This window comes from Melanotaenia boesemani, chromosome 16, assembly GCF_017639745.1.
Source record: "Melanotaenia boesemani isolate fMelBoe1 chromosome 16, fMelBoe1.pri, whole genome shotgun sequence".
Taxonomy (NCBI): Eukaryota; Metazoa; Chordata; class Actinopteri; order Atheriniformes; family Melanotaeniidae; genus Melanotaenia; species Melanotaenia boesemani.
Window position 1 is genome coordinate 34,667,936 of NC_055697.1, and position 23,734 is coordinate 34,691,669.

At 42.6% G+C, this 23,734-nt stretch overlaps 1 protein-coding gene across 3 annotated transcripts in view; it reads left to right on the forward strand.

The window, feature by feature from the left end:
• LOC121656050 (spectrin beta chain, non-erythrocytic 1) overlaps positions 1-23,734 on the forward strand; it is a 180,194-nt gene that overhangs the window by 138,133 nt on the left and 18,327 nt on the right. For all 3 annotated transcript variants that reach the window (XM_042011042.1, XM_042011041.1, XM_042011040.1), the window contains 5 exons: positions 12,784-12,922; positions 13,116-13,200; positions 13,407-13,603; positions 13,681-13,781; positions 19,678-19,732. In XM_042011042.1, coding sequence (XP_041866976.1) covers positions 12,784-12,922; positions 13,116-13,200; positions 13,407-13,603; positions 13,681-13,781; positions 19,678-19,732 — 577 coding nt within the window. The remainder of the gene's footprint in view (positions 1-12,783; positions 12,923-13,115; positions 13,201-13,406; positions 13,604-13,680; positions 13,782-19,677; positions 19,733-23,734) is intronic.

Here is a 23,734-nt window from a genome sequence, read left to right on the forward strand (position 1 = left end):
ATCCTACCGCAGAAACTTGAGATCCCTCAGACCTACACAGCTGTCTGATGAGGTTTACTCTACCCTCCCTTCCCACTCAGACTTCTCCTTACTGTCTGTTAATGAGGCTACAGAAACACTCTGCTCCTCTCTCGCCTCCTCTCTGGACAAACTCTGTCCTCTGGTGTCAAAACCAGGTTCTAAGGGAGCACAGAGCCGGACTCAGGGCTGCAGAAAGAAAGTGGGGCAAATCAAAAGAGCACACTGACTTGTCTGAGTAGCAGCAAAAACCTGAAACTTTCACATCCAGCCTAAAGGCGGCCAAGATAGCCTTTTATCAGAACAAGATCCACAATGCTCCCAACACACGACATGTTCATGGTGTTTAACTCTCTTCTATCTCCACCACCTGCTCAGCCTCCCACTGTGCTGACTGCAGAAATGTTTGCTTCCTACTTCACTGAAAAGGTCGCTACCATCAGTAACCAATTCACTGAGCCTGACCAACTCAGCCTTACTAAACCAGCTACTGGTGCCTCACTCTGCTCCTTCCGCTCTCTAAATGAGGACCAAGTCTCTAAACTTCTAGTCGACTCAAAACCCACGACCTGTCCTCTTGGTCCTGTTCCCTCTGACATCCTGCAGAGCATTTTACCTACAATCAAACCTGCAGTAACTCATATTATCACCTCCTCTCTTAAATCCGGTGTCTTTCCCTCTGCCTTCAAGCAAGCTCGGGTTCCCCCACTGCTGAAGAAACCCACACTCAACCCAGCCCAGGTTGGAAACTACCAGCCGGTCTCACTGCTTCCATTCATGTCTAAACTACTAGAGCGTGCCATCTTCAGTCAGGTCTCACAGTTCCTCCAAGACAACAATCTGTTAGATCCATATCAGTCTGGCTATAGGCAAGGCCGCTCTACTGAAACTGCTCTCATGTCAGTTACTGATTCCCTACGGGTTGTCAGATCCGCTGGTCAATCCTCAGTCCTTATACTGCTGGACCTGTCTGCTGCCTTTGACACGGTCAACCATCATATACTGTTCTCCACACTCTCGGAGCTTGGCATCTCAGGATCTGTCTTCTCGTGGTTTACGTCCTACCTCACAGGAAGATCCTTCAGAGTGTCTTGGTGGGGGGCGTGTCCAGATCACATGGGCTATCAACAGGGGTGCCTCAGGGCTCTGTGCTTGGCCCGCTTTTCTTTTCACTATACACCTCCTCACTCGGTGCATCATTAGCTCTAATGGTTTCTCCTACCACTGCTATGCAGATGACACTCAGCTTTTCCTTTCTTTCCCACCTGACGACACAACCGTCTCAATGTGAATATCAGCATGTTGCTGATATCTCCACATGGATGAAGGATCGCCACCTTCAGCTAAATCTGTCCAAGACCGAGCTTATTGTCTTTCCAGCCAATCCTTCCTTACCGCCACAGGTAAGCGTGCAGCTTGAATCCATCACGCTTGTGCCTACGTCTTCTACCAGGAATCTTGGTGTCATGGTAGACAACCAGCTGACCTTTAAGAACCATGTTGCCTCGGTTTCCCGGTCTTGCCGATTTGCTCTCTACAACATCAGTAGGATCAGACCCTACCTGACTGAACACACGGCCCAGCTCTTGGTCCAGGCTCTGGTCATTTCACGCATTGGCTAATGCAATTCCTTACTGGCTGGCCTGCCTGCATGCTCAGTTAAACCTCTGCTGATGATCCAGAATGCAGCAGCACGTCTGGTCTTTAACCAGCCCAAAAGAGCTCATGTCACTCCGCTGCTAATCGCTCTCCACTGGCTTCCAGTTGCAGAGCATCAGATTCAAAGCTCTGCTTCTGGCTTACAAAACAATAACCCAAACGGCTCCAGTCTACTTCCACTCCTTAATCCAGAGCTATACTACATTTAACCAGATAGAAAAAACCCCATTGAGATCATGATCTCTTTCACAAGGGTGACCTGGCCAAGAGGTCTGCAACACGTCATAAACAGAAAAACAAAACAGTATGAGAACCAAAACAAAGAAACAAAACAAAATTAAAACATGCAATATCACCAAAGCAATAGCATTTTCAACATAGAGTGCGTGTACTATCCAAGCAATTCAACAACAGACAGCGAATTAAAATTTATAACACAGGCACTGTCCAATAGTCGCACTCTGTCTGTCCTTTAATATGACAGCACCAGGGTCCAACTGGACTCCAGCAGTCTGACTTTCACTTAATTATGACGTCCCATCTTGTTTGAATTCTTCTTGTGTTGTTCTTACTCTCAAATGTAAGTTGCTTTGGATAAAAGCGTCTGCTAAATGACTGTAGAATAGAATAGAATAGTCAATAGATTTTTTACTTTTAAGTTTTCTGACAGTGTCAATAATCTCCTCTTCATCCGTTCACTTTATAAACATGGTGTCTTTAATACTTGTACTTTCCCCCTCTAGAGTCTGTTTATCTCCAGTGATTGCAATATCCTTAGCCTAATGAGGACCAACACTTACAAAAAAAGATTAAATTTATTAGCAGCTGTCTTTAAGTCGTTAATTACTGCATTGTTTTTATCCAGAAAATTGTTGGGACAGTCTGTTTTCCCACTTCTCTTTTTAGTTACCAAGGCTTCTGTACATAGTTTTGTTTAATCATCTGTTCTATATATGGGCAATTTTTTTTCGTACAAAGGTAACAGGATGGCCAAAAATTATTCATAGGCTTCATCAGCACTTTCTACATACACACTATTCCAATCCTGCTTCCTTAACTCTTCTTTAAGTTTACTAATGTCATTCTGTGTCATTTGTCTCGTTATTTTAAGGATTTTGTTGTTTTTCCTGGTCATGCTACAGTTGTGAATAATTGCAAACAAGATGATCACTAGTATCATTGATTATTAGTCCACTTTCTATTTTCCTGCCAATAACATTGGTAAATATATTATCGATAAGTGTTGCACTATGAGTTGTTATTCAGCTTGGACGCATTATGGTGGGATAAAAACCCAGACTATACATGGCATTGATGTACTCTGCTGTTATATTTTGTTCTTGTGGATTTAACAAGTCAATGTTGAAATCTCCACAAATGAAAACCTGCTTCATATTACCAATATTGTTTGTTAATTCGGATAATCTCTCCTTAAAGGTGTCAATGGAAGAACCAGATTTTCTATAGATACAGCTTACAGTTTTTCTCTATTGCCAAAACACAAAACCCAGTACTCTAAACCAAATGACCAGTTGCCTAAACACATTTAGTAAAACTCCCCCCCTTTTGCCACAACCACAAACACAATTCACCTGTAGACACTGTTCACAAAACCCATCCCCTTTTTCTCAAAACTCAAAACAAAATTTGCTGTGCTAAAACACATTTTGCATATAACTCTGCTCCAATATGCATTGTGAAGCTCATGTGATGCAAAATGCTACCCACAATCAGCAAAACTTGAACACAATGAACATACCTGGTGTCAATCAGTAAACACAACGACTCATAATTGAAAACACCTATTGCAAATGATGTGACCACACCTATATAAGTCAGTGCAGTTTGCTGAAAGTTCAAAAACAAAAATGGATGATGAAGACAGAAGAAGAGGAGTTTGTGTCAGAGGAGGGAGAGGAGTTTGTGTCAGAGGAGGCAGAGGAGTTCGTGTCAGAGGAGGCAGAGGAGCGGGCCGAGGAGGGAGAGGAGCAGGTCAAGGAGGGAGAGGAGCGGGCCGAGGAGGCAGAGGAGCGGGCCGAGGAGGGAGAGGAGCAGGTCAAGGAGGGAGAGGAGCGGGCCGAGGAGTGGGCCAAAGAGGGCGAGAAGCAGTCCAAAGAGGAGCAGGCCAAGGAGCGAGAGGAGAAGGAGGGCAAGCAAGACAACGCATTTTCATTACAGATGAAATGAGAGCAACAGTCATTGTCCACGGCATGACAATGACCGAAGCGGGACAACGAGTCCAACCAAAACATCACTCTCTGCGCTGCCATGAGTTCTAGAGGGCTTCTCCACCGGCATGCTGAACTTGGTGCCTACAACACTGAGCGTCTCCTCACCTTCCTAGGAGAGCTCAGAGATGTTTTGCATGACAATGACCACCTGAATGCTCGGCCAGCAGATCACCACGACCAGCAGATTCCTGGACCGGCTGATCTTCCCATATACGTCATCCTCTGGGACAATGTTAGCTCCCATCGCAGCATCCAGGTCAGAGAGTGGTTTAACATCAATCAGCAATTCATTAATGTGTGTCTGCCACCCTACTCTCCGTTCCTAAACCCAATAGAGGAGTTCTTCTCAGCATGGCGGTGGAAGGTCTATGACCGCCAACCTTACACTAGAGAGAACCTTCTCAGGGCTATGGACCTGGCCTGTGATGATGTGGCTGTGGAGGCGTTCCAAGGCTGGGTGCGGCATGCCAGGGCATTCTTCCCACGTTGTTTGGCTATGGACAATATTGCCTGTGACGTTGATGAGGTCCTGTGGCCCGACCCAGCCCGACGACGTGATGCCTCTCCATGATTTCGGTGTCAACATACAACATACTGTGTCAATTTTCAACGTACTGTAATAAAAGAAATCGCACCCTGAACATTGTGTTCTCAATTGTTACTGTACAGTATCTATTGTGTGTAATGGATCCTCCATGGAGTTTAGTACTCATTTTTGCATTGAGTTGTGATATTACTGCATTTTCTGCATTATGTAACTATTCCCATGAAATGCACAAATCTATAGAAAATGCCCAAAACATATTTGAGAATAAATAAGGGTTGCTCAAATGCATCCTGGCAGTTGTGAAACTGTAAAAAGAACAGTCTCACACTGTGAAAATTGTGCTTTCAATTTTTTTGGTAATGTGGTTAATGATGCTCAGTAGTGTTTCCATTTTTGCAGGCCTTGAGTGGTATTTTGGTGTCAGAGTTTGCTTTTGAGCATATGAGCAACTGTTTTGGTGTGATGGGTTTGCTTTTGAGCATATGAGCAACTGTTTTGGTGTGATGGGTTTGCTTTTGAGCATATGAGCAACTGTTTTGGTGTGATGGGTTGGTTTTGAAAAGAAACTGTGAGGTTTAGTGTACGTAGCTTTAGAAAAGTGTTTTGTGTTTAGAGTTTTGTGAAAAGTGAGGGCAGTATCGTGAAATGTGTTTAAGCAATAGAGAAAAACTGTATTACAACATTTTTTTAACTGCCCATATGTATTTCTACTGTAGCACATTCCATGATATTGTCCATCACAAATGACATATTGCAGATGAAATAACTTTGGTAACTTTTGTCTATATATAAGGCAAATCCCCTTCCCTTTGTTGCTGGTCTATTTATAAAATAGCTCTCTTATCCTGTAATCTGTACCATATCAGCTTGTTTCTCATTCAACCTGGTTTCTGATTTTGTGCCCAATTGTCGTAGACAGTATTTAATTTTTAAAAGGTTTAAATTTGGACTCCTACTGTTGAAGTGTATAATTGATATTGCATAATCAGTATTCATATTTCTTTTCATGAATTGGTCTTCTGTATAGTATTTGCATTCATTATAGGTATTGTTGTAAAAGTGATTTTCAGGGTCAACATCATTTTTAAAGTCCTGTGATTTATGATCAGTGTAACTGAAGGTTTCCAAGTTCAGTTTTTCATAATCTGGTAAATGTCCAATCATGTTTTGTTTAGTGTTGTATCAGTGACCATTATTTTGGGCAGTTTCCATTTGGATACAGTACTTCCCCCCTCAAATATGCTTAATACCTGTCCAGATCACTGATGTCTCTGATGACGTGCACTTTTGCTTCCTCTGGTGTTGATCCATTTTGTTTGATGTAAATGCATTTCGCTGTCCACGTTGCTTGAATCTTTTTAAGTTTCCTCAGCATTCGAGCTTTCTAACAATATCTGCGTTCTTTTTGGTTAAGTGCTCATTAATATACACATCAGTTCCTTTGAGTTTCCTTCCTTGTTTTAGCAGTGTAAATTTTTTCTTTTGGTTTGTAAAACGGATGATTATTGCTGGCGGGGTATTTTTATTTTTACTGGGCAGTGTATGACAGGCCTTGATGTCTTCACAGTTGATCGTAATTCCTTTACTGTCCAGAAAGTTTGCTACCTGATGCTCCAGTGATTGCTTTTCAGCCTCGGTCTCCTCGACTATTCTCCTGTCAGTGTGTTCCCCAGTATTCGCCACCACACCGGCATAGACCGATGCCTGGTTCTCAGACCGCTGATGATCAGGTCGTTCTTCCGGGAATACTGCTCCAGATCATTTACTCGTTTTTCCAATGTTTCAATTTTTTTTTGTCCCTTTCTTTAATTTATTGCTTCAGTGCCTGGATTTCAACTACCAAGTCCATTATTTATTTATTTATTTATTTATTTTTTGCTGCACTGCAATCGTTATTTCCGCAGAAAGAAAGTCCAGAGACTTTTTGATCTCCTCCACCTCCTCGGGGGACGGTGAGTTTCTCTTAGGCGCCATCACAGTTGATATAGTTTATTTAATGTTTGTTTGTCAGGATGAACATTTGGGACGGGACTTCAACTTCTGAAATGCTCCAATAAGTGTCCCAACAAAGTAAGATTTCAGCCGCTGTGGGTTGCAGCCTTTTCAGACTCTTTAATGAACATCTCCTTGTTCCTCAAGGCTCCATACTAGATCCCCTATTGTTCAGCGTCTACATGCTTCCACCAGCTGAGATCATGGAAACAAACCAAATATATGGTCATAGTTATGTTGGCGACACTCTACATTATTGTTTCACCAGGGAAATCTGATCCCAGACAAAGCTTCAGTTTGTGTCTCGGTGGATGTTCCAGAAGTTTCTTCAGGTAAATGAAGATAAATCTTCAATATTTGTCTCTGGAACCAAAGATGAGCATCTAAAAATGAGTGTCTAGCCTCAGTCAGCAATGTTAAAAGCACCGGATCATCCAGAAATCTTGGTGTTATTTTGGTCTCTGAGCTAAATTTTAACAGCCATATTAAAGCAGCAGTCAGATTCACCTTTTACCACCCGAAGAATAGATTTACAGCATGTTGGCTGGAAAACTCAAAACTGAGGGCTAATAGAAGTTTGATGATCAGCAGCTTCTCTGATCAACTTTTCTTATTTCTAAATGTATTTATTTACTTTTAGATATTTATCAGGGCCATTACTTATTCATAAACATTTTCTGATCAAGGACACTGGCTTTTGTTTCTTCTCTTCAAATTTTATTCTGGATTCTACTGTTTATTGTAGCAGCCATGTGGAACATATCCTAAAGCAGGTGAGCTCAGCTGATTGAGATTTAGAATATCACATGAAATCAATAAAAAGAAAACTGGCAAAGGCAAATTTATTTGTATAGCACATTTCATGTACAAGACAATTCAAAGTGCTTTACATAAATCATTACAGCAGGTGCAGAAAGCAAAACAAGTGCATTAAAATAAATAAATAAATAAATAAATAATTAAAGATAAAAAATGCAATTAATGAAATAAAAGCAGAAGGAATTTGCTAAAATAAAATAGATAAAATGCAAGAAATAAAGTTAAAGACAATATTAAAACATGATTCCAGCTTAAAGAACCAGATCCAGATCTGGTCTCTAAATAAAAACTAGTCCATGCAGCAGAGAACAGGTGGGTCTTTAACCTGGATCTAAATAAACTGAGTGTTTCAGCTGATCTGAGGCTTTCTGGGAGTTTGTTATTTATTTATTTATTTATTTATTTATTTGAGCGGGACAGTGCATGCCAATGAACAGACAGGCTTATATAGCATGAATGCAAACATACCAGATTATAGCAAAATGCTACTTTCCATCCGTTGTCCTGGGGATTTGGGGGAAATGGGAGAACAATGTAATAAAATATATATATATATATATATATATATATATATATATATATATATATATATATATATATATATATATATAAAACACTTAATATTTACACATGACTTATAAAAATATACAAAAATATACACATTCTTATATCTAAAACAATAGACTCACATATACAATTACCAACCCCCTACTTATCAAGGCTCAATGAACACTACATACTTATAAAACCATCCAGAGTTTTATTTATCATAAATTAAAGTTCATTTTACATGTGGGTGCATTCCTGATTCGACCAAAGCCAGCTTTTTAATTGGGTTTTAAATGAGTTATATGTTGGATACTGTCTTATTGTTTGTGGTAGATTATTCCATAGCTTTCCACCTTTGACAGATAACACACCCTGGCCAAATGAGGTACGTCTGTGTGGGATTATCACATCTCCTCTAGAGGTGGCTCTCGTTGTCCTCTGTTCACTAATGCCACAGTTAATGAAATCTCCCAGTGGTGGGGGTGCTAGAGAGTGTAGCACCTTATAAATCAGACAAGCATTTTTTAAGTCCAGACATGTGGAGCACAGAAGCTGAATGCAGCTTTTCCATGTCTGGTTCTGACTCTAGAACTGATAAGAACCTGGATCCAGATGACCTGAGGGTTCTGGTAGGTTCATACTGGGTCAAGAGGCCTCTGATGTATGTTGGTCCTAAACCATTCAGAGCTTTCTAGACCAGCAGCAGAACTTTAAAGTCTATCCTCTGACGGACCGGCAGCCAGTGTAAAGACCTCAGAGCTGGACTGATGTGGTCCACTTTCTTGGTCTTAGTGAGGACTGGAGCAGCAGAGTTCTGGATCAGCTGCAGGAGTCTGACTGATGTTTTAGGTAGAACCTGTAAAAATACTGTTACAATAATCAAGCCGACTAAAGATGGAAGCTGGACTGGTTTTTCCAGGTCCTGCTGACACATCAGATCTTTTATCCTTGATATGTTCTTAAGCTGACAGTAGGCTGACTTTGTGATTCCCTTCATGTGTTTTTCAAAGTTAAGGTCTGAGTCCATCACTAGACCCAGATTTCTGTCTGGTTGGTGGTTTTAGGTCTGAGTCCATCACTAGACCCAGATTTCTGTCTGGTTGGTGGTTTTTAGGTGTATAGACTGAAGCTCTGTGGTGACCTTTAATCGTTTCTCTTTGGCTCCAAAAACCATCACCTCAGTTTAGTTTTTGTTTAACTGGAGAAAATTCAGACACATCCAGTCATTAATCTCCTCAATACATTTACCAAGAGCCTGTACGGGGCCTCGGTCTCCTGGTGACATTGTAATATATACCTGTGTGTCATCTGCTAACTAATTTTGTTTTTCCTCATGACCTGTGCCTGCGGGAGCATGTAGATGTTAAATAGAAGAGGCCCCAGGATGGATCCTTGGGGAACTCCACATGATTTCCCTCCACATAATTTTTCTCTGTTCAGATGAAAAATTACCTATTGACACAAAGTACTTTCTGTTCTCTAAATAGGATTTAAACCAGTGCAGTACCAGAGAGGCCACCCAGTTCTCCAGTCGGGAGTAATATATTGTGGTCGACTGTATCATTTTTCCATCGCCTGACATTTTTCCATTGTCTGTATTCAAACATATGTGATTAATGACTTTGGTCAGAGCATCTCGGGGCTGTGGTGCCGTCTAAAACCTGACTGGAAGACATCGTAGCAGTTGTTTGTGTTAAAAAGTCGTTTAGCTTAATGAAAAACGGCTTTTTCAATGATCTTACTTAGAAAAGGAAGATTTGAGATCGGCCTGTAGTTGCTCATTTGTGTCTAGATTGTCCCTTTTTAGCAGGGGTTTGATTACAGCTGTTTTTAAAAGTTCTGGGAAGACGCCAGGAATTAAAAACCAGTTCACAATCTGTTACAGATCTGGCTCCAGAGTCTTTGAGACCTTTTTGAAGAAACCTGTGGGCAGGATGTCCAAGCAGCAAGAGGAGAAGTTCAGCTGACATAAGATGTCGCCCAGATCTTTGCTGTTAATGGGATTAAACTGTGTCATGGTGCTTAAACTGGTTTTCAATGGACACAGTATGTCTGTTGAACCTGCTGTTGATAAACCAAGTACTTTTCTGATATTTTGGATTTTTTCCATGAAAATTTTGGCAAAATCATTGCAGGCTTTGGTGGAAAAAAATTCAGGTGCTACTGACACAGGAGGGCCAACAATAGCGAATAAGACCCGAGCATTATGATAGTTTTTGCTAATAATTGTTAGAGAAATAGGACTTTCTTGCATTCTTCAGTTGTAGATTATAAGAGTGAAGTTTCTCTGTATACATGTCATACTGGATATAAACTGGATGCAGAACTGTGACCATGTGAAGAGTCTAGTCGTGCATATGAACCCAGGTCTTGGTCTAGTCCTGCATATGAACCCAGGTATTGGTCTGAGTCCTTCTGCATGGATTCCTGCCTCCATGCAGCGTGGAATGGATGTTACCAGCTTGTGGTCCTGTTGGGTGGAATAAAGACCAGGATGCTTCCGTCCTTCAGCTCCGTCTCATGTGTCTCATCTTCCTCTTGGCAACGCTCCATTCTATGTTTCTATGGGGTTCAGGTCTCGAGAGTCTGCTGGCCAGTCCAGCCCAGTAATCCTTGGTCCTTGAACCAGGTTCTGGTTCTTGTGGCAGTGTTGGCAGGTGCCAAGTCCTGCTGGAAAATAAAGTCTGTATCTCCACAAAGGAAGCAAGAAGAGCTCTAAGACCTCCTGGTAGACACTGCGTGGACTCTGCACTTAGTAAAGCCCAGTGGACCAGCACCAGATGACATGGCTCCCATATCACCACCCACTGTGGAAACTTCACATTGCACTTTAAGGGTCTTGAATTGTTGCCTCTCCAGTCCTCCTCCAGACTCTGGGACCTGGATTTCCACTTTAGATGCAGAACTTGCTCATCAGAAAAGAGCCCTTTGGACCACTGCTCAGCAGACCAGGAGCCTCATTTATCAAATTGAATGTATCAAAGCAAACTACAGGCGGCATCTGCGATGCAAAAGGAAATGCTGCACTTCCACTTCCAGATTTATTAAAGGGTGCACACGCACGTCCTCCACCTGTTTCTATTTATAAACTAAAATCTACTCTAAAGCGAACACACGTGAGGGAACGCCTTGCCCAGCCCACATGGTGGCTATAAATGGTCAGGTGGACACTAATAATAAATATTCATCACATCATTTCCATGAAGGCTTGGGAGGGAAAAAAAGGAATTTTTCGGAGTGTGAGACAGAGATCCTGATGGACCACGTTGGAAAAGGTAAAAATGTGTAATTGGTGGACACGGCGTGGACATTACTGGTGTCAGAAAGACAGAATAGTGGCAGCAGGTGGAGATGCTGTCATCACAGTGTCAGAAAGGAAGACATGCCAGAGTCATCAGAATGTACAGCTGGATATCTCAGTTGGTAGAACATCCGTCTGCCATGCAGGAGACCGAAGTTCGATTCCCACAGGGGTGAACAGTAACACCTTCCAGGTGGGGCCTTCAGCAAGATGCTGTGGCCCACAGTAGATCATTGTGGAGAAAAGCTGCTAGATGACAGTAATGATGCTGGTAATTTGTTTTAATGTATAAAATAAATATGTACAGATACATCTAAGATTGGTAGCAGTTTATTTGGTGGTAATTAATATTTCTTTCTAGTTCCTGGGTGTTCAGACTGGTTCAGCAGTGCTGCAGCTGTGGTCGGAGAGACTTGCAGCATCGCAGCAGCCATGTCCTCAGAGGAAGTCTGCATGTGCAGAGGGACACCACTAGTAACCAGGTGGACGAGGAGCTGTGGGAAATGGAAACAGTCTTGATGGAAATTGGGACAACAATTATAAAAGGATTGTATAAGAATAAATAGATAAACAAAGGAAATTCACCTCTTGTGTGTTTCATAAGCGTTGCATCACTTCTGTTCCACTCTGCTGGATCTCTGAATGAATCTCTGAACATCTTCTTTTACTGAGTGGTAAATGTTGGCTCTGCACCTCATCATCTCCTTGGTTTTATTCTGCACCAGATTCTATGTGTACGCCTGGGTCAGAGTTTTCGTGGAGGAAGGAACGTTCTCCCGCCAAGTTTGGTTTTTATAAATCCCAAAAGTTGACTATACTTGGTGTACGCCGGTTTTTGTTCTTACGCCAGCTTTAGAAATGAGGCCCCAGGTCCTGGTTTCTTGAGTCCAGGTGAGACGTTGTGTTGTGTTCAGGAGTGGCTGGACTAGAGGAATGTGACATGTGAAGTCCAGGATCCGTCTGTGTGATGGCTCTAGAAGCTCTAACTCCAGCCTCAGTCCAATCCTGGTGAAACTCCCCCATGTTTCTGATCGGCCTTTTCCTTACTTCCTCTCCAGCTGCTTCATCCTGCTGCTTGTTCCAGCTTTTCCTTCCACTCAGCTTCTTCTTGATGAGCTTTGATGCAGCACTTTAAGAGCACCCAGCTTCTTCTGCGATCAGCTGGTGAGGCTTTCCCTCCTCGTAGAGGGAGTTGATGGTTTTCTGCCCAGCTGTCAGGTCAACAACCTTTTACATGATGCTGGGCTCTACTGGAGCAGACTGACATCATTTAGATGTTCCAGAGGCCTCTGCAGGTGTTTATTAGAGTGACTCTTTTCGTTTCACTATATTGAAATTTTCTGAATTTTAAATTTGTGGGTTTTCATCAGCTGGAAGCCAGAATCATCAACATTATAACTGATAAATGCTGGAAATATCTCACTTTACATGTAATGAGTCTAAATAATAAGTTAACCTTTTAGGTTGAATTACTGAAATAAATTACTTTTTGTGCGATATTCAAATTTTTTTAGTCTCACGTGTATATACATGCATATGACAACATATACAAATATGTAAAAAAAAAAAGAAAAAAGATTGATTCAGAATTACCTGTTCACATTACAAACAGCTGCAGAACTCTTTCTGAACATTGTTTTATGGGTTTGCTTGTTGGTGGATTTCAGGGACGTGTCGTCGGTGGAGCTACTGATGAACAACCATCAAGGTATCAAGGCGGAGATCGATGCCCGCAACAACAGCTTCACTGCCTGCATCGAGTTGGGGAAAGGCCTGCTGGCCAGGAAGCACTACGCTTCAGACGAGGTGAGACACCACCCACTTTGCCAAGTCAGAGCATCATGAAAACCAAACAGGACATAAGCAGGAAAAATGATCCTTTAAATTATAGTTTATTTGTTTTTCATCTAAACTGTGGTCTGCAGCTGATAATTCAAAAGTTAAGTTTGATGTTGAGTATTTAAATTTTATCCATCCTGAGTTTGTTTTCTTCTGACAGATTAAAGAAAAGTTGCTGCAGTTGACGGACAAGAGGAAAGACATGATTGACAAGTGGGAGGACAGATGGGAGTGGCTCAGACTAGGTATTTTTTTATTTATTTTTGTTTATTCTACTTCATTAATCCCAGCTGGGAAATTTTTTCTCTGCCTTTAACCCATCCTAGCTGCTAGGAGCAGGGGCTACCAGATTCCAGCGCCCGGGGAGCAGATGGGGGTTGAGGGCCTTGCTCAGGGGAAAGGAATACATTGTTATGTAAATCTGGCTTAACATGGAAATGTGTGTCTCCAGTCCTGGAGGTGCACCAGTTCTCCAGGGACGCGGGTGTGGCCGAGGCCTGGCTGCTGGGACAGGAGCCCTACTTGTCCAGCCGGGAGATGGGACAGAGTGTGGACGAGGTGGAGAAGCTCATCAAACGCCACGAGGCCTTCGAGAAGTCTGCTGCCACCTGGGAGGAGCGCTTCGCTGCGCTGGAGAGGCTGACCACGGTGAGATGCTCAGGATCGAACCTGATCTCAGGTGTCCGGACTGTAGTTCAGAATGTTGACCCTGTTTATGTGTCCAGATGGAGTTACTGGAAGTGAGACGAAGGCAAGAGGAAGAAGAAAGGAGGAGACAACCCCCACCATCTGAGGATCAGGCTGCTGATGCTGCAGCACAGCCAAGGTGAGACGGTGCAGATGTATTCGTTCAGGTGGAACAGAAACATCAGATTACCTGCAAATTAAACCACTTCAGTCAAAAACGATACCTAATGACCTGTAGGTGTCCTTAATTTAAGCAATGCCTAAAGGCTGTCATCTGAAATTAACATTTATTTGTTTAAAGGGGTTAATTTTGCAATATTAACATGATTCATCAACTAATGGAAGGGGTCTGCATTCACGCCAAAAGAAAAAAGACTCGGCTTTAGTGTTCTTCACACCATTCAATATGAAGGAAACCAGCTTCTCAGCTCTCTGTATGTGCACTGTGGATATTAAGTTTGAGTTCAGATTTATTTATATAGCTCATTTATTGCAACCCCAGTTGCCCAAATTGCTGGACAACAAAACAACTACAACATAAAACTAAGGCTGTGAAAAATAACTTATTAACGACAGTATAATTTATGTAATTTATTGCATTAAAATTTCTACAACGAGACGTGGAGGTGCCTAGAGGCAACATGGTGGAACAAGCTGGTTGGCTATATGGATAGATTTGAGAGCATCACACCTGCTGGGGATGGGGATGCTTTAATACCCACCCTTTTCCTGGTGAGAAGGTTCATCACCCGCAGTTTTCAACTTTTCATAGTTTTGCACAACCGTTGCTCCTCTGGTCGTTTCTGTCTGCGGCAGCCTCCCAACCAGGGGAGCTCTCCTCTTTAACACAGAAGTCGACAAGGTGGTGGAAAGGGTTTATACTTCAGCTATGCAGGGGCTGGTCTAGAAAAGTTTTGACGGGGGGTCAAGCAGGAGCACTGACCAGGAAAAGGGGTGCTGAAAAAATGCTGGTGCAGCAGCTCTAACAGATACTAGGAAGCCAAACATTTAAGGCTTTAAAAACAAGTAATAAAATGTTGTTCTGAGTCCTAAAACTAATGGGAAGCCAATGCAAGGTAGCAGCAGGGGTCATGTGACCATGTGGCCTCCTCCCTTTAAGCAACCAAGCAACTACTTTTTGAGGGAGCTGCAATTGGTGCAAAGATGGCTGATCATGGCCATAATACAGGGAGCTGCAGTAATCTAAGTGGGACATGAGGAGCATGTGGACGACGTTTCTGGCTCAGACAGGTAGGGCTTTCTCTTGCCAAACAGCCTCGATGAAAGAAACGCTTTAAACTACTGAACTGACCTGCCGGTGGAAGCTATTATTATTATTAAACCTTTATTTAACCAGGAGGTCCCATTGAGATTCAAAATCTCTTTTTCAAGAGAGACCTGGCCAAGGTAGTTAGAAGAGATATCAACGATCACACCCAGATTTTCCACATGGGTTCGACAGAGTGAAGTAAGTAGACCAAAGACTCAACAATTTCAGTTTTTTCCTCGTTTAAATGAAGAAAGTTTAATTCCATCCACGCTTTAAATCTCTCAAGCAACTAAGCAGATTAGTATCATAGTTTTAAGGGGACATAAATCTGAATATCATCTGCAGAGCAGTGGTAGGCAATGCTGTACTTTTGAAATATAAACTCCAAAGGTAACACATACAAAGAGAAGAGTAGTGGACCCATAATGAATGCTTGTGGGACCCCACAACTGAGAGGGGCTACAGCTGAGGAAAACTCCTGAAAATGATAGTAGAACAACTGATCTGAAAAATAGGGAAATAGTGAAGGGGAACCACCGGAACCAGTGAAGGACAGATCCTCTGATACGACACGTTTCTCGAAGCGTGGCTGGAGGATTTGGTGGTCCACTGTGTCCAATGCTGCGGTTAAGTCTAAAAGAACCAGGACAGCAGGACGTCCAGAGTCAGTAGGTACAAGAAGGTCATTAAAAACTCTTAAAAAGGATGTGTCGTTCGTGGAGCTGCTGATGAACAACCATTAAGGCAGAGATTAGCCACAGTGACAGCTTCACCGCCTGCTTCTAGTTGGGGAAAGCCCTGCTGGCCAGGAAGCACTATGCTTCAGAGGAGGTGAGACACCATTACCTTTAAGTCAGATCATCATGAAAACCAAACAGTTATATTTTTAATGTTAGGAGTTTTTATCCATTCTGCCAACTAAACAGGATATAAGCAGGAAAAATAACCTTTAAAACTGCAGATTATTTGCTTTTGATAGATGTGCAGTTTCAGTGCTGTGGAGGGACTGAAAACAAGACTGAAACTGTTTATAAACATAAACATATGAACATAAAATCCAACTCAATCAAATCAATCGCACTTGCGAGCCTGGTGATGAGGATGAGGAGCAGCCATAGGAAAAGGCCGGCATGATGCAAGCAGCAGATCAGGGTCTACCGGAGACCAGACTCCACTGACTGACAAGTGAGGCAGGATACAGGGAAAAGGCCTAGAAAACCACCACTAGTGGAGCACAAGCAGGCCCTGAGCCTCACAACACTACCACCTCGCCGTCCCCTGCAGGAAATAAAGCAGGCAGCACGGCGCAGGTAAGCTGGAACCACAGATGGGGGGTGATAAACAAGTCGAGCAGGAGCAGTATGACAGCAAACACTTACTAAAAGTACTAAAAAAAAAAACAAAAGGCTGAGGCAACGTGACCGCGCACACTGCTGGTGCCGTCATGCATCCATAAATTTAAATAGTCGTATATAGATAAATGAACAAATAAAATCTATAAAACTTTCTAATAAAATTCAGTCACAGCAATCTGGCCACTCAAGTTAATTTTACTAAATAAATAAATTTGTTAACATAGAGAAGGTGTCAGTCATTCCCTCACTTGTAGGAAGTAAAATCAAAATAATAATCTAAAGATCTGTAATTCGGTCTAATCCTGTAGAACAGGGGTGTCCACTGTCGGCCTCCAGGGCTGCTGTCCTGCAGGTTTTGGATGTTTCCTCCTGCAGCACCTGAATCAGATTATTGGGTCAATGTGTTTGGGCAGAACTTGACAACAAACTGTTGAGGAGAGACATTTAATTTCAATCAGTTGTATTGGAAAAGGAAGCATCTAAAAGACGTTCAAACCCATGGCCTGCAGGGCCCCATCCGGCCTGTGAATGAATTATTTTTGGCCTGCATGATGTCATCTACTCACTATTAGAGCTGCCTGCTGATAGAGCGCACGCACCACCATACTACTACAAGTCCCACAATGCACTGCCAGTACGCTGGTGGTCCATCACGGCCTGGCTCGTTCTCTAGCAGCCTGACGGAGCTGCTCACCTTTCCCAACGACCCCTCTCTTCTGGCTGAAGGAACGTGGAGTTAGAAAGCAGAGAGTCTGTGGTTGGACGTAAAGCCGAGTGTCTGTGGAGACAGTGAGGCTGGAATGAAAGAGGACAGATACAAGCACCTGGACAGGAGACTAAGGCTCCAACAGGTAGAAGAGGTATTAACCCTTTAGGCGCCAGACTTCTAGTTTTAAGGGAAACTGTGAGAAAACATGTTGAATAAGAACCAGGGTTTGTGGTGGCTGTAAAATGACTTCTCTAAGTTCATATTGTGGCCTCACAGGCTGGCAGCTGTATTAGATTCCATATGTTTCACTGTGAACCATGACACGCCTGTATACCTGCCTGTAAACTGAGCTTCAGCGCAGCTTCACTGCATGTCTTCTATTTCAGGACATTTGATTTTTCAAACAAGTAAATTATTTTGGTTGTTTGGGTGTAGAGCACATTTCCCTTGAAATTATTATGAAAAAGAGAAATGCACATGGAGCCATAAGACATAATTGCAACAGATTTGAACAGACTCTTTTTTTATTGATTGATTAATGTTGTTTTATAGGCAAGAACTAGCAGGCTGTTAGTTCCTGGTTCAATGTGCAATAAGGTCATTTGTTTGTTTGTTTGTTTTCCAACAAGGTTCTGCGTCTGCAGATTTCTGTCAATAGGAAAAATGAGAATATGAAAACAAATCCACATGTATTTTGTTGTGGTTCATTTAGATTCCTAAGTCCAGTTTCCTTCCAGGTATGAAACTGAGGCTGTTCTCAATCAATAGAGCTCGGCAGAGCCATCATACTAGCCAATCAGAGAAGTGGGCGGGTCTTTACCGCAGACACCTGTCAGCATGAGGTTCACCTGAACTTGTGTTTTAACTGTTGGAAGAACATCACAAACTGGCTCTGATGACATGAATGGAAGTGATGATGCTAGACGTTCTCTGGATGAATGAAACTCAGTAAGTCCACATGGACTTGAGGGTGGAGTACCTTCTCCGGGTCTGCAATAGGGTTCTGCCCCAAGTGGAGGAGTTCACGTATCTCGGGATCTTGTTCAGGAGTGAGGGAAGGATGGAGCGGGAGATCGACAGGTGGATCGGTGCGGCGTCTGCAGTGATGTGGACTCTGCATCGGTCTGTCGTGGTGAAGAAGGAGCTGAGCCAAAAGGCAAAGCTCTCGATTTACCAGTCGATCTACGTTCCTACCCTCACCTATGGTCACGAGCTGTGGGTAATGACCGAAAGACGAGATCATGAATACAAGTGGCCGAATTGAGTTTTCTCCGCAGGGTGGCCGGGCTCTCCCTTAGCGATAGGGTGAGAAGCTCAGTGATCCGGGAGGAGCTCAGAGTAGAGTTGCTGCTCCTCCACATCGAGAGGAGCCAAATGAGGTGGCTCAGGTATCTGGTTAGGATGCCTCCTGGACGCCTCCCTGGTGAGGTGTTCCGGGCACGTCCCACCAGAAAGAGGCCCAGGGGAAGACCCAGGACACGCTGGATGGACTACATCTCTCGGCTGGCCTGGGAACGCCTCGGGATCCCTCCGGATGTGCTGGTGAATGTGGCCGGGGAGAGGGAAGTCTGGGTTTCCCTGCTTAGGCAGCTGCCCCCGCAACCCGACTCCGGATAAGCAGCAGAAAATGGATGGATGGATGGATGGATGGAAGTCCACATAAACAGCGGAACGTAACATCCAAGGACAGCTTATTACTCATGAGTGGTGTTTCTTTACCTGTGCTGCTGGAACACCTGCCGCCTTCATCTATGTTGATTCGCTCCGTAACAGCTGGAATACGCATTCGACTAAACCTGGACCTCCTTGTGATTGGTCATTAAGCTGTTTAAAACACGAAGAAGAGAAACACACTAGCTGGGGTTAGTTTAGCATGTGACTAGGGACGTCTCTGCAGGAAGTGCTGGAGATGTTAGTGGAGATGGCTTGGCTGAGAGAAACGGGCTAGAAAGGAAAGATTGTGGGTTCGTGGTGCAGCCAGCTGCCTGCTGTGCACAATATGTCATAAAACCAGCAACAGTAGTTAAATGTTCCACCCTGTAAATATTACTGTCTGCTGGGAATTCGCTTAATTTTCTGTAAATATACAGATTTTCTTTTTTACTTATTTATGTGTGCCTTTTATATTTCTATTTATTTATGTGTGCTTAAGCTGAGAAACTCATTAAAATTTCATTGCATAACTACAATAAAGATCTTGAATCTTGAATTTTAAAACAGAAGAAGCTGCTGCAGACCCTCAGCGAACATTATGTTGTTATGACATCCTGAGATTTATTTCTGGACTTTTTCACATTTGGTTGAGAAAAATTTGTGTTAGCAAAGCTGGTTTTTCTACCAGTTTGCTAGTACCCATTAGCACACGTTTTTAGCTTAGCACTCTGCTAGCAAAGGCTAGTTTTTCTTCACTGTTATCCACTTAATAAGACTATAATTATTTTCACAATTCATTTGACAGTTGTTTCCTTTCAAAATGTGAGAACACTGTGAGAACTACTGCTGTTTTTCCTTCAGATCCTTTATTCTGAAGAACCAAAATAGCCAGAAATATTGAGTTTAGGCCAAAGACAGAAAATCTTCACCCCACTAAATCTTGCAGCTCCTGAAAAAAGAACAGTAGAGTAGTTAAATTTCTGTCAGGCTGAATCTTAAGCGCTGGTAATAATGTGTGTATAACCATGTTTATGGTGTGTTTCTGCAGGGACGGCGAGCCGGCATCTCAGAATGGGCTGCCATCCGATCAGGAGTCTCCCAGGGTTAGTTACCGCTCTGTTGCCTACCAGAAATACAGCAGCACCCTGCAGAGCCGCAGGACCGCTGCACCCTGACACGTTCATCATGTCTACAGCCCTACACATCACTGCAATATTCATGTACCTCTGCTTTGTTTCCACCTCTTCACTGATGAATACCTGATTGTACAGTTTAGCAAGTTTCACTGTCAGAATTGTGTTAATGTTTGTCAGAGTTATAATTGGGAGGCCTTTAATCACCAGCAACTGCAGGCAGCTTACAGATTGTAAGAGAGGACCAATTGTTGTCACTTAATTCACATTCAGTTATAGTTTGGTCAGGTTTTTACACGAGCTGCATGTCCACCTGAATCCTTCTGTTCAGCATTCCTCTGATGTGGCATCTGTGCTCTGAATTTTAATCAGAGATATTCTGGTCGACTTTCTGCACATCAATTTAAGTAGAAGGTAGAATTTCACAATTTTTCCTGAAATACTGCCACTAAAAACATCTCAGAAACTGTGATGGTGACAGAGCAGGATTTTCTTTCTGTTAGATGTTGTAAAATTTGATTAAATGCTTCACACCTGAAGTTGTCAGAGTTCCTTTAATCCGAGTTTTTAAGGAGGTGTATTTAACCTTGACATGTTTCGACTGGAACTTCAGTCTTTAGAAACATCCAACCTGTATTTATCAGCTGATGGATCCTGGAGACGTGGCCAGCCCAGCAATTTGACAGGTTCCCTGCCAGCTGGCCACGCCTCCTGCTGCCCGATGGTCTTTGCAGTAGAGAACGCCATGTGTGGGGTAGCATGAACGCCCCCTTATCACTTGGCTCGCCTCCTGGTTTCTATGGCCTCTTTGATCCAGCGTTTGAATGTGTTGCTCTCTGATCCGATGATTTTTGCGTTGTCCCTGTCCACGATCTGGTTTTTTCCTTCTGCAGTGGTCTGATTCGGCTGATTTTAGGTTCACCCGTTCTGCTTTTTCTTTCTGTGATCTTGCGAGTCGTCCTGTTGTTTCCTTTCCACATTCCTTTTTGTGTTAAATCTTCTCCCTGTCTCTCTGATGTTTCAACTATTTTGCAGGGGTTTCATATCGCTGCTGTCGCGCCAAAACCTCCTATGTCCAAAATTTGTGATTTTTGTTTTCCTTCATAAATCAGTATTATTGGTCACCCTCTATGTCTGTCTTTTGTTTTACAAATATTTAACCAAAGATATTTGATTAAAACATAATACAAAGTTTGATGACATTATGTCCAGTTATTACAAAACCATTCCGTTTTTTTCATTTTTTGAAAAATGACAGTTTTGGAGATAGGAGGTTTTTGCCCGACAGCAGCGATATATTATGTTGCGATCTGGTCCTTTGGGTGAACTAGGAGCTGGCAGAGTTTGGTGTGTGGTGTTGCTGTTTTCAATTTTCGGTTTGGGGTTTGTTCTGTTTCCTTCATGCTTGTCTTGCTGTGGACTTGCCGTGCTCCTTTGATTGTGGCCCATGTTGGATGTTGGCAGTGTGTCAGTGCGTCGTATATGTTTGTCTGTCCTCGATGATGATACTGGCCCGTTTGTAAAGTGTCCTGACGAAAGAAAATTTGTGGGTTATTAGGTGTTTCGAAGTCCAGAGAAGGTGTTGACTGGTGTGTGTAGGTGTTCTGTATACTGTGGTTTTTGTACCACCATCGTCTTTGTGGTGAATTTTCATGTCCAGGAAGTTTCTGGTTCGGTTTGTGTCCTTGTGTGAATTTAAAGCTTCCAGTAGTGTCCATTTTGTTCTAAAGTCTTTGAGTTGTGTGTGTGGCCAGATTTGATCGTTACCGGGGGGTTAGGGTTTGCATTGTGGGGGTACTGTAGTTTAGGCTTTTGCTTGCAGATCTTCCATGAAGAAACTGCTCATGATGGCTGACAATTGGTCCCATTTCTGATCCTCCTTTTTGTCTGGAAATCTTCTCCCTGAACTTGACATAAGGGGACCTAGCAACAAACCGTTGGAGGTGGGATGTGTCTTCAGCTGTGAACCCCTTTCCTGTTATAACCGAGGTGTTCTTGTACGATTCGTAGTGTGACATGGACATGGTTTTGGTGAATAGTGATGCAACGCTGTGTGAAATGGAAATCTCGTCATTTTTTGAGTTTGTGTGCCAGTTGCTTAGTGTTTTTGCAGTGTTGAGCTGTGAGTCCGAGGACGGGTTCAGACCGGAGCTGTTGGTCCCGGTTGTATGTGAGGCGACCAGTGCTGTCTACGGTGGGGCGTAGTGGACGGTCCTATTTTGTGAATTTTTGGTGTGCCATAAATCCTGGGGATGATGCTTGCGTTGGTATTAAATGATTATACATGACCTGAGTTTTTTTTTTCTTTTTTCTAGCAGGGATTTCAGGAGAACTTTTAACTTTCTTTTTATTGTCTTCTGTGGTGTGTTTCTTCAACTTTTCATACATGTTCTTGTCTCCTAACATAGTTTCCATCTGGGTTGTGTAGGTTTTTGTTGCCCATAACCACTGTTGCCCTGCCTTTATCTGCCGGTAATAGAGTAATGGTTTTATCTATTTTTAGTGCTTGTATTACCTTTCCTTCTTCTTTTAGGATGTTTCTTCATGGTAATTGTGCAGTTGTTAAAATTCCTGTGACAGCGTTATGTAGTTCTGCTTTTTCTCTCGGTTCTTGTATCTTCTGAAAGGCTAATTCTGGTGCTAAAATGAATTCCTGGTACGGGATGTTTTTTGGAGTGAGCTAGGTGTGTGTTTTGATAAGTTGCGTAGCCACTTCTCATTGATTTTCTATACATGTAGGCTGTTTTTCTTTCATTGACTTTTTCTAGTTTCCTAATTTGAATCCCCCCAGATTCAAGTTTTAGATGTCCGTTAATTTCCTTTTCTGTTTCTACTGCCAGTGGAAAACGTTCCTTGAACATGTTTCGTCCCTCTTGCAGGTCTTTGCAGACTTGTTTGATCTTGTTTACTGTTCCTCCTCCTTTCTCTCATTAACTCTTTTCTTACTTTCTGGATAATTTTTTTTTCCACATCATTCATGTGGATCAGATTATTGATGTTGGGGCTGGTGTAATATCCTCATCTCTGCACGGAGGTTGAATCTGAGATCATTTTTGTGGCATACTTGTGTTCTTTCGAGTCTTCCCAGCCGGTGGAAAGTTTTGACACAGTCTTGACGATCTGCAAAGACCATTGGAGGCTGGTCCCGCCTCAAGGATACCATCAGCTGATTAAGTGACGTCACAACACACGTTAGATGACATTTCTGAAGAAGACTGAAGTTCCAGTCGGAACATGTCAAGGTGAAATTGCAACTCCTCAAAAAACTCTGATCAAAAGAATTCTTACAACTACAACTGGAATAGACTTAATGAAGCTAGCCCTGCTTCACACCTGATCCAGTCTGAAACAAGTAAAACTGCAGGTGGTCTGCTGGAAGTCAGAAGATTCAGGTGGATGCTCAGTCTTATTTGTGAATTTTGCTTTTGTTTGGTAACATATTTCCTACTAAAAGTAACTTCTCTAAAATGCCTTTTATTGTTTTTAATTTGGCACTTTGTCTTAAGGACTCAAATCAACTAAATCAAGAAATTTCACATTCCTGTCGTTTTCCAATCTGACCTGGTTCTAGCATTGCTTTGTGTACTTTTATTTGAAGAAAAATATAAGAATAAGTTAAAGGTGCTGTATAACAATAATCTGTACTCTTTCAGTCTCAAACAACCAAAATAGAAATTCATGTTTGCATTTTAAGCCTGAATGAAGTGTGTGTGACCACATAAATACGACAAAATGTCCAGTTTACAACTTTAACAAAACCTTTTTGATTTAGTTTTTATCCCTCCATCCCTTCATTTTCCCCCTTCCCTCTGTCTCTCTCAGCTCGACACTCCCGTCATCCTCTCCCCTCAGCTGCTCATGTTTCTGCTCATCTACGTTATCGTTTACAAACTCACCCTGTGGAATTTCAACACCTAAGACACACCCCCAAAACACCTGAGACGTGTCCCCAAAAACACCTGAGACAAAACA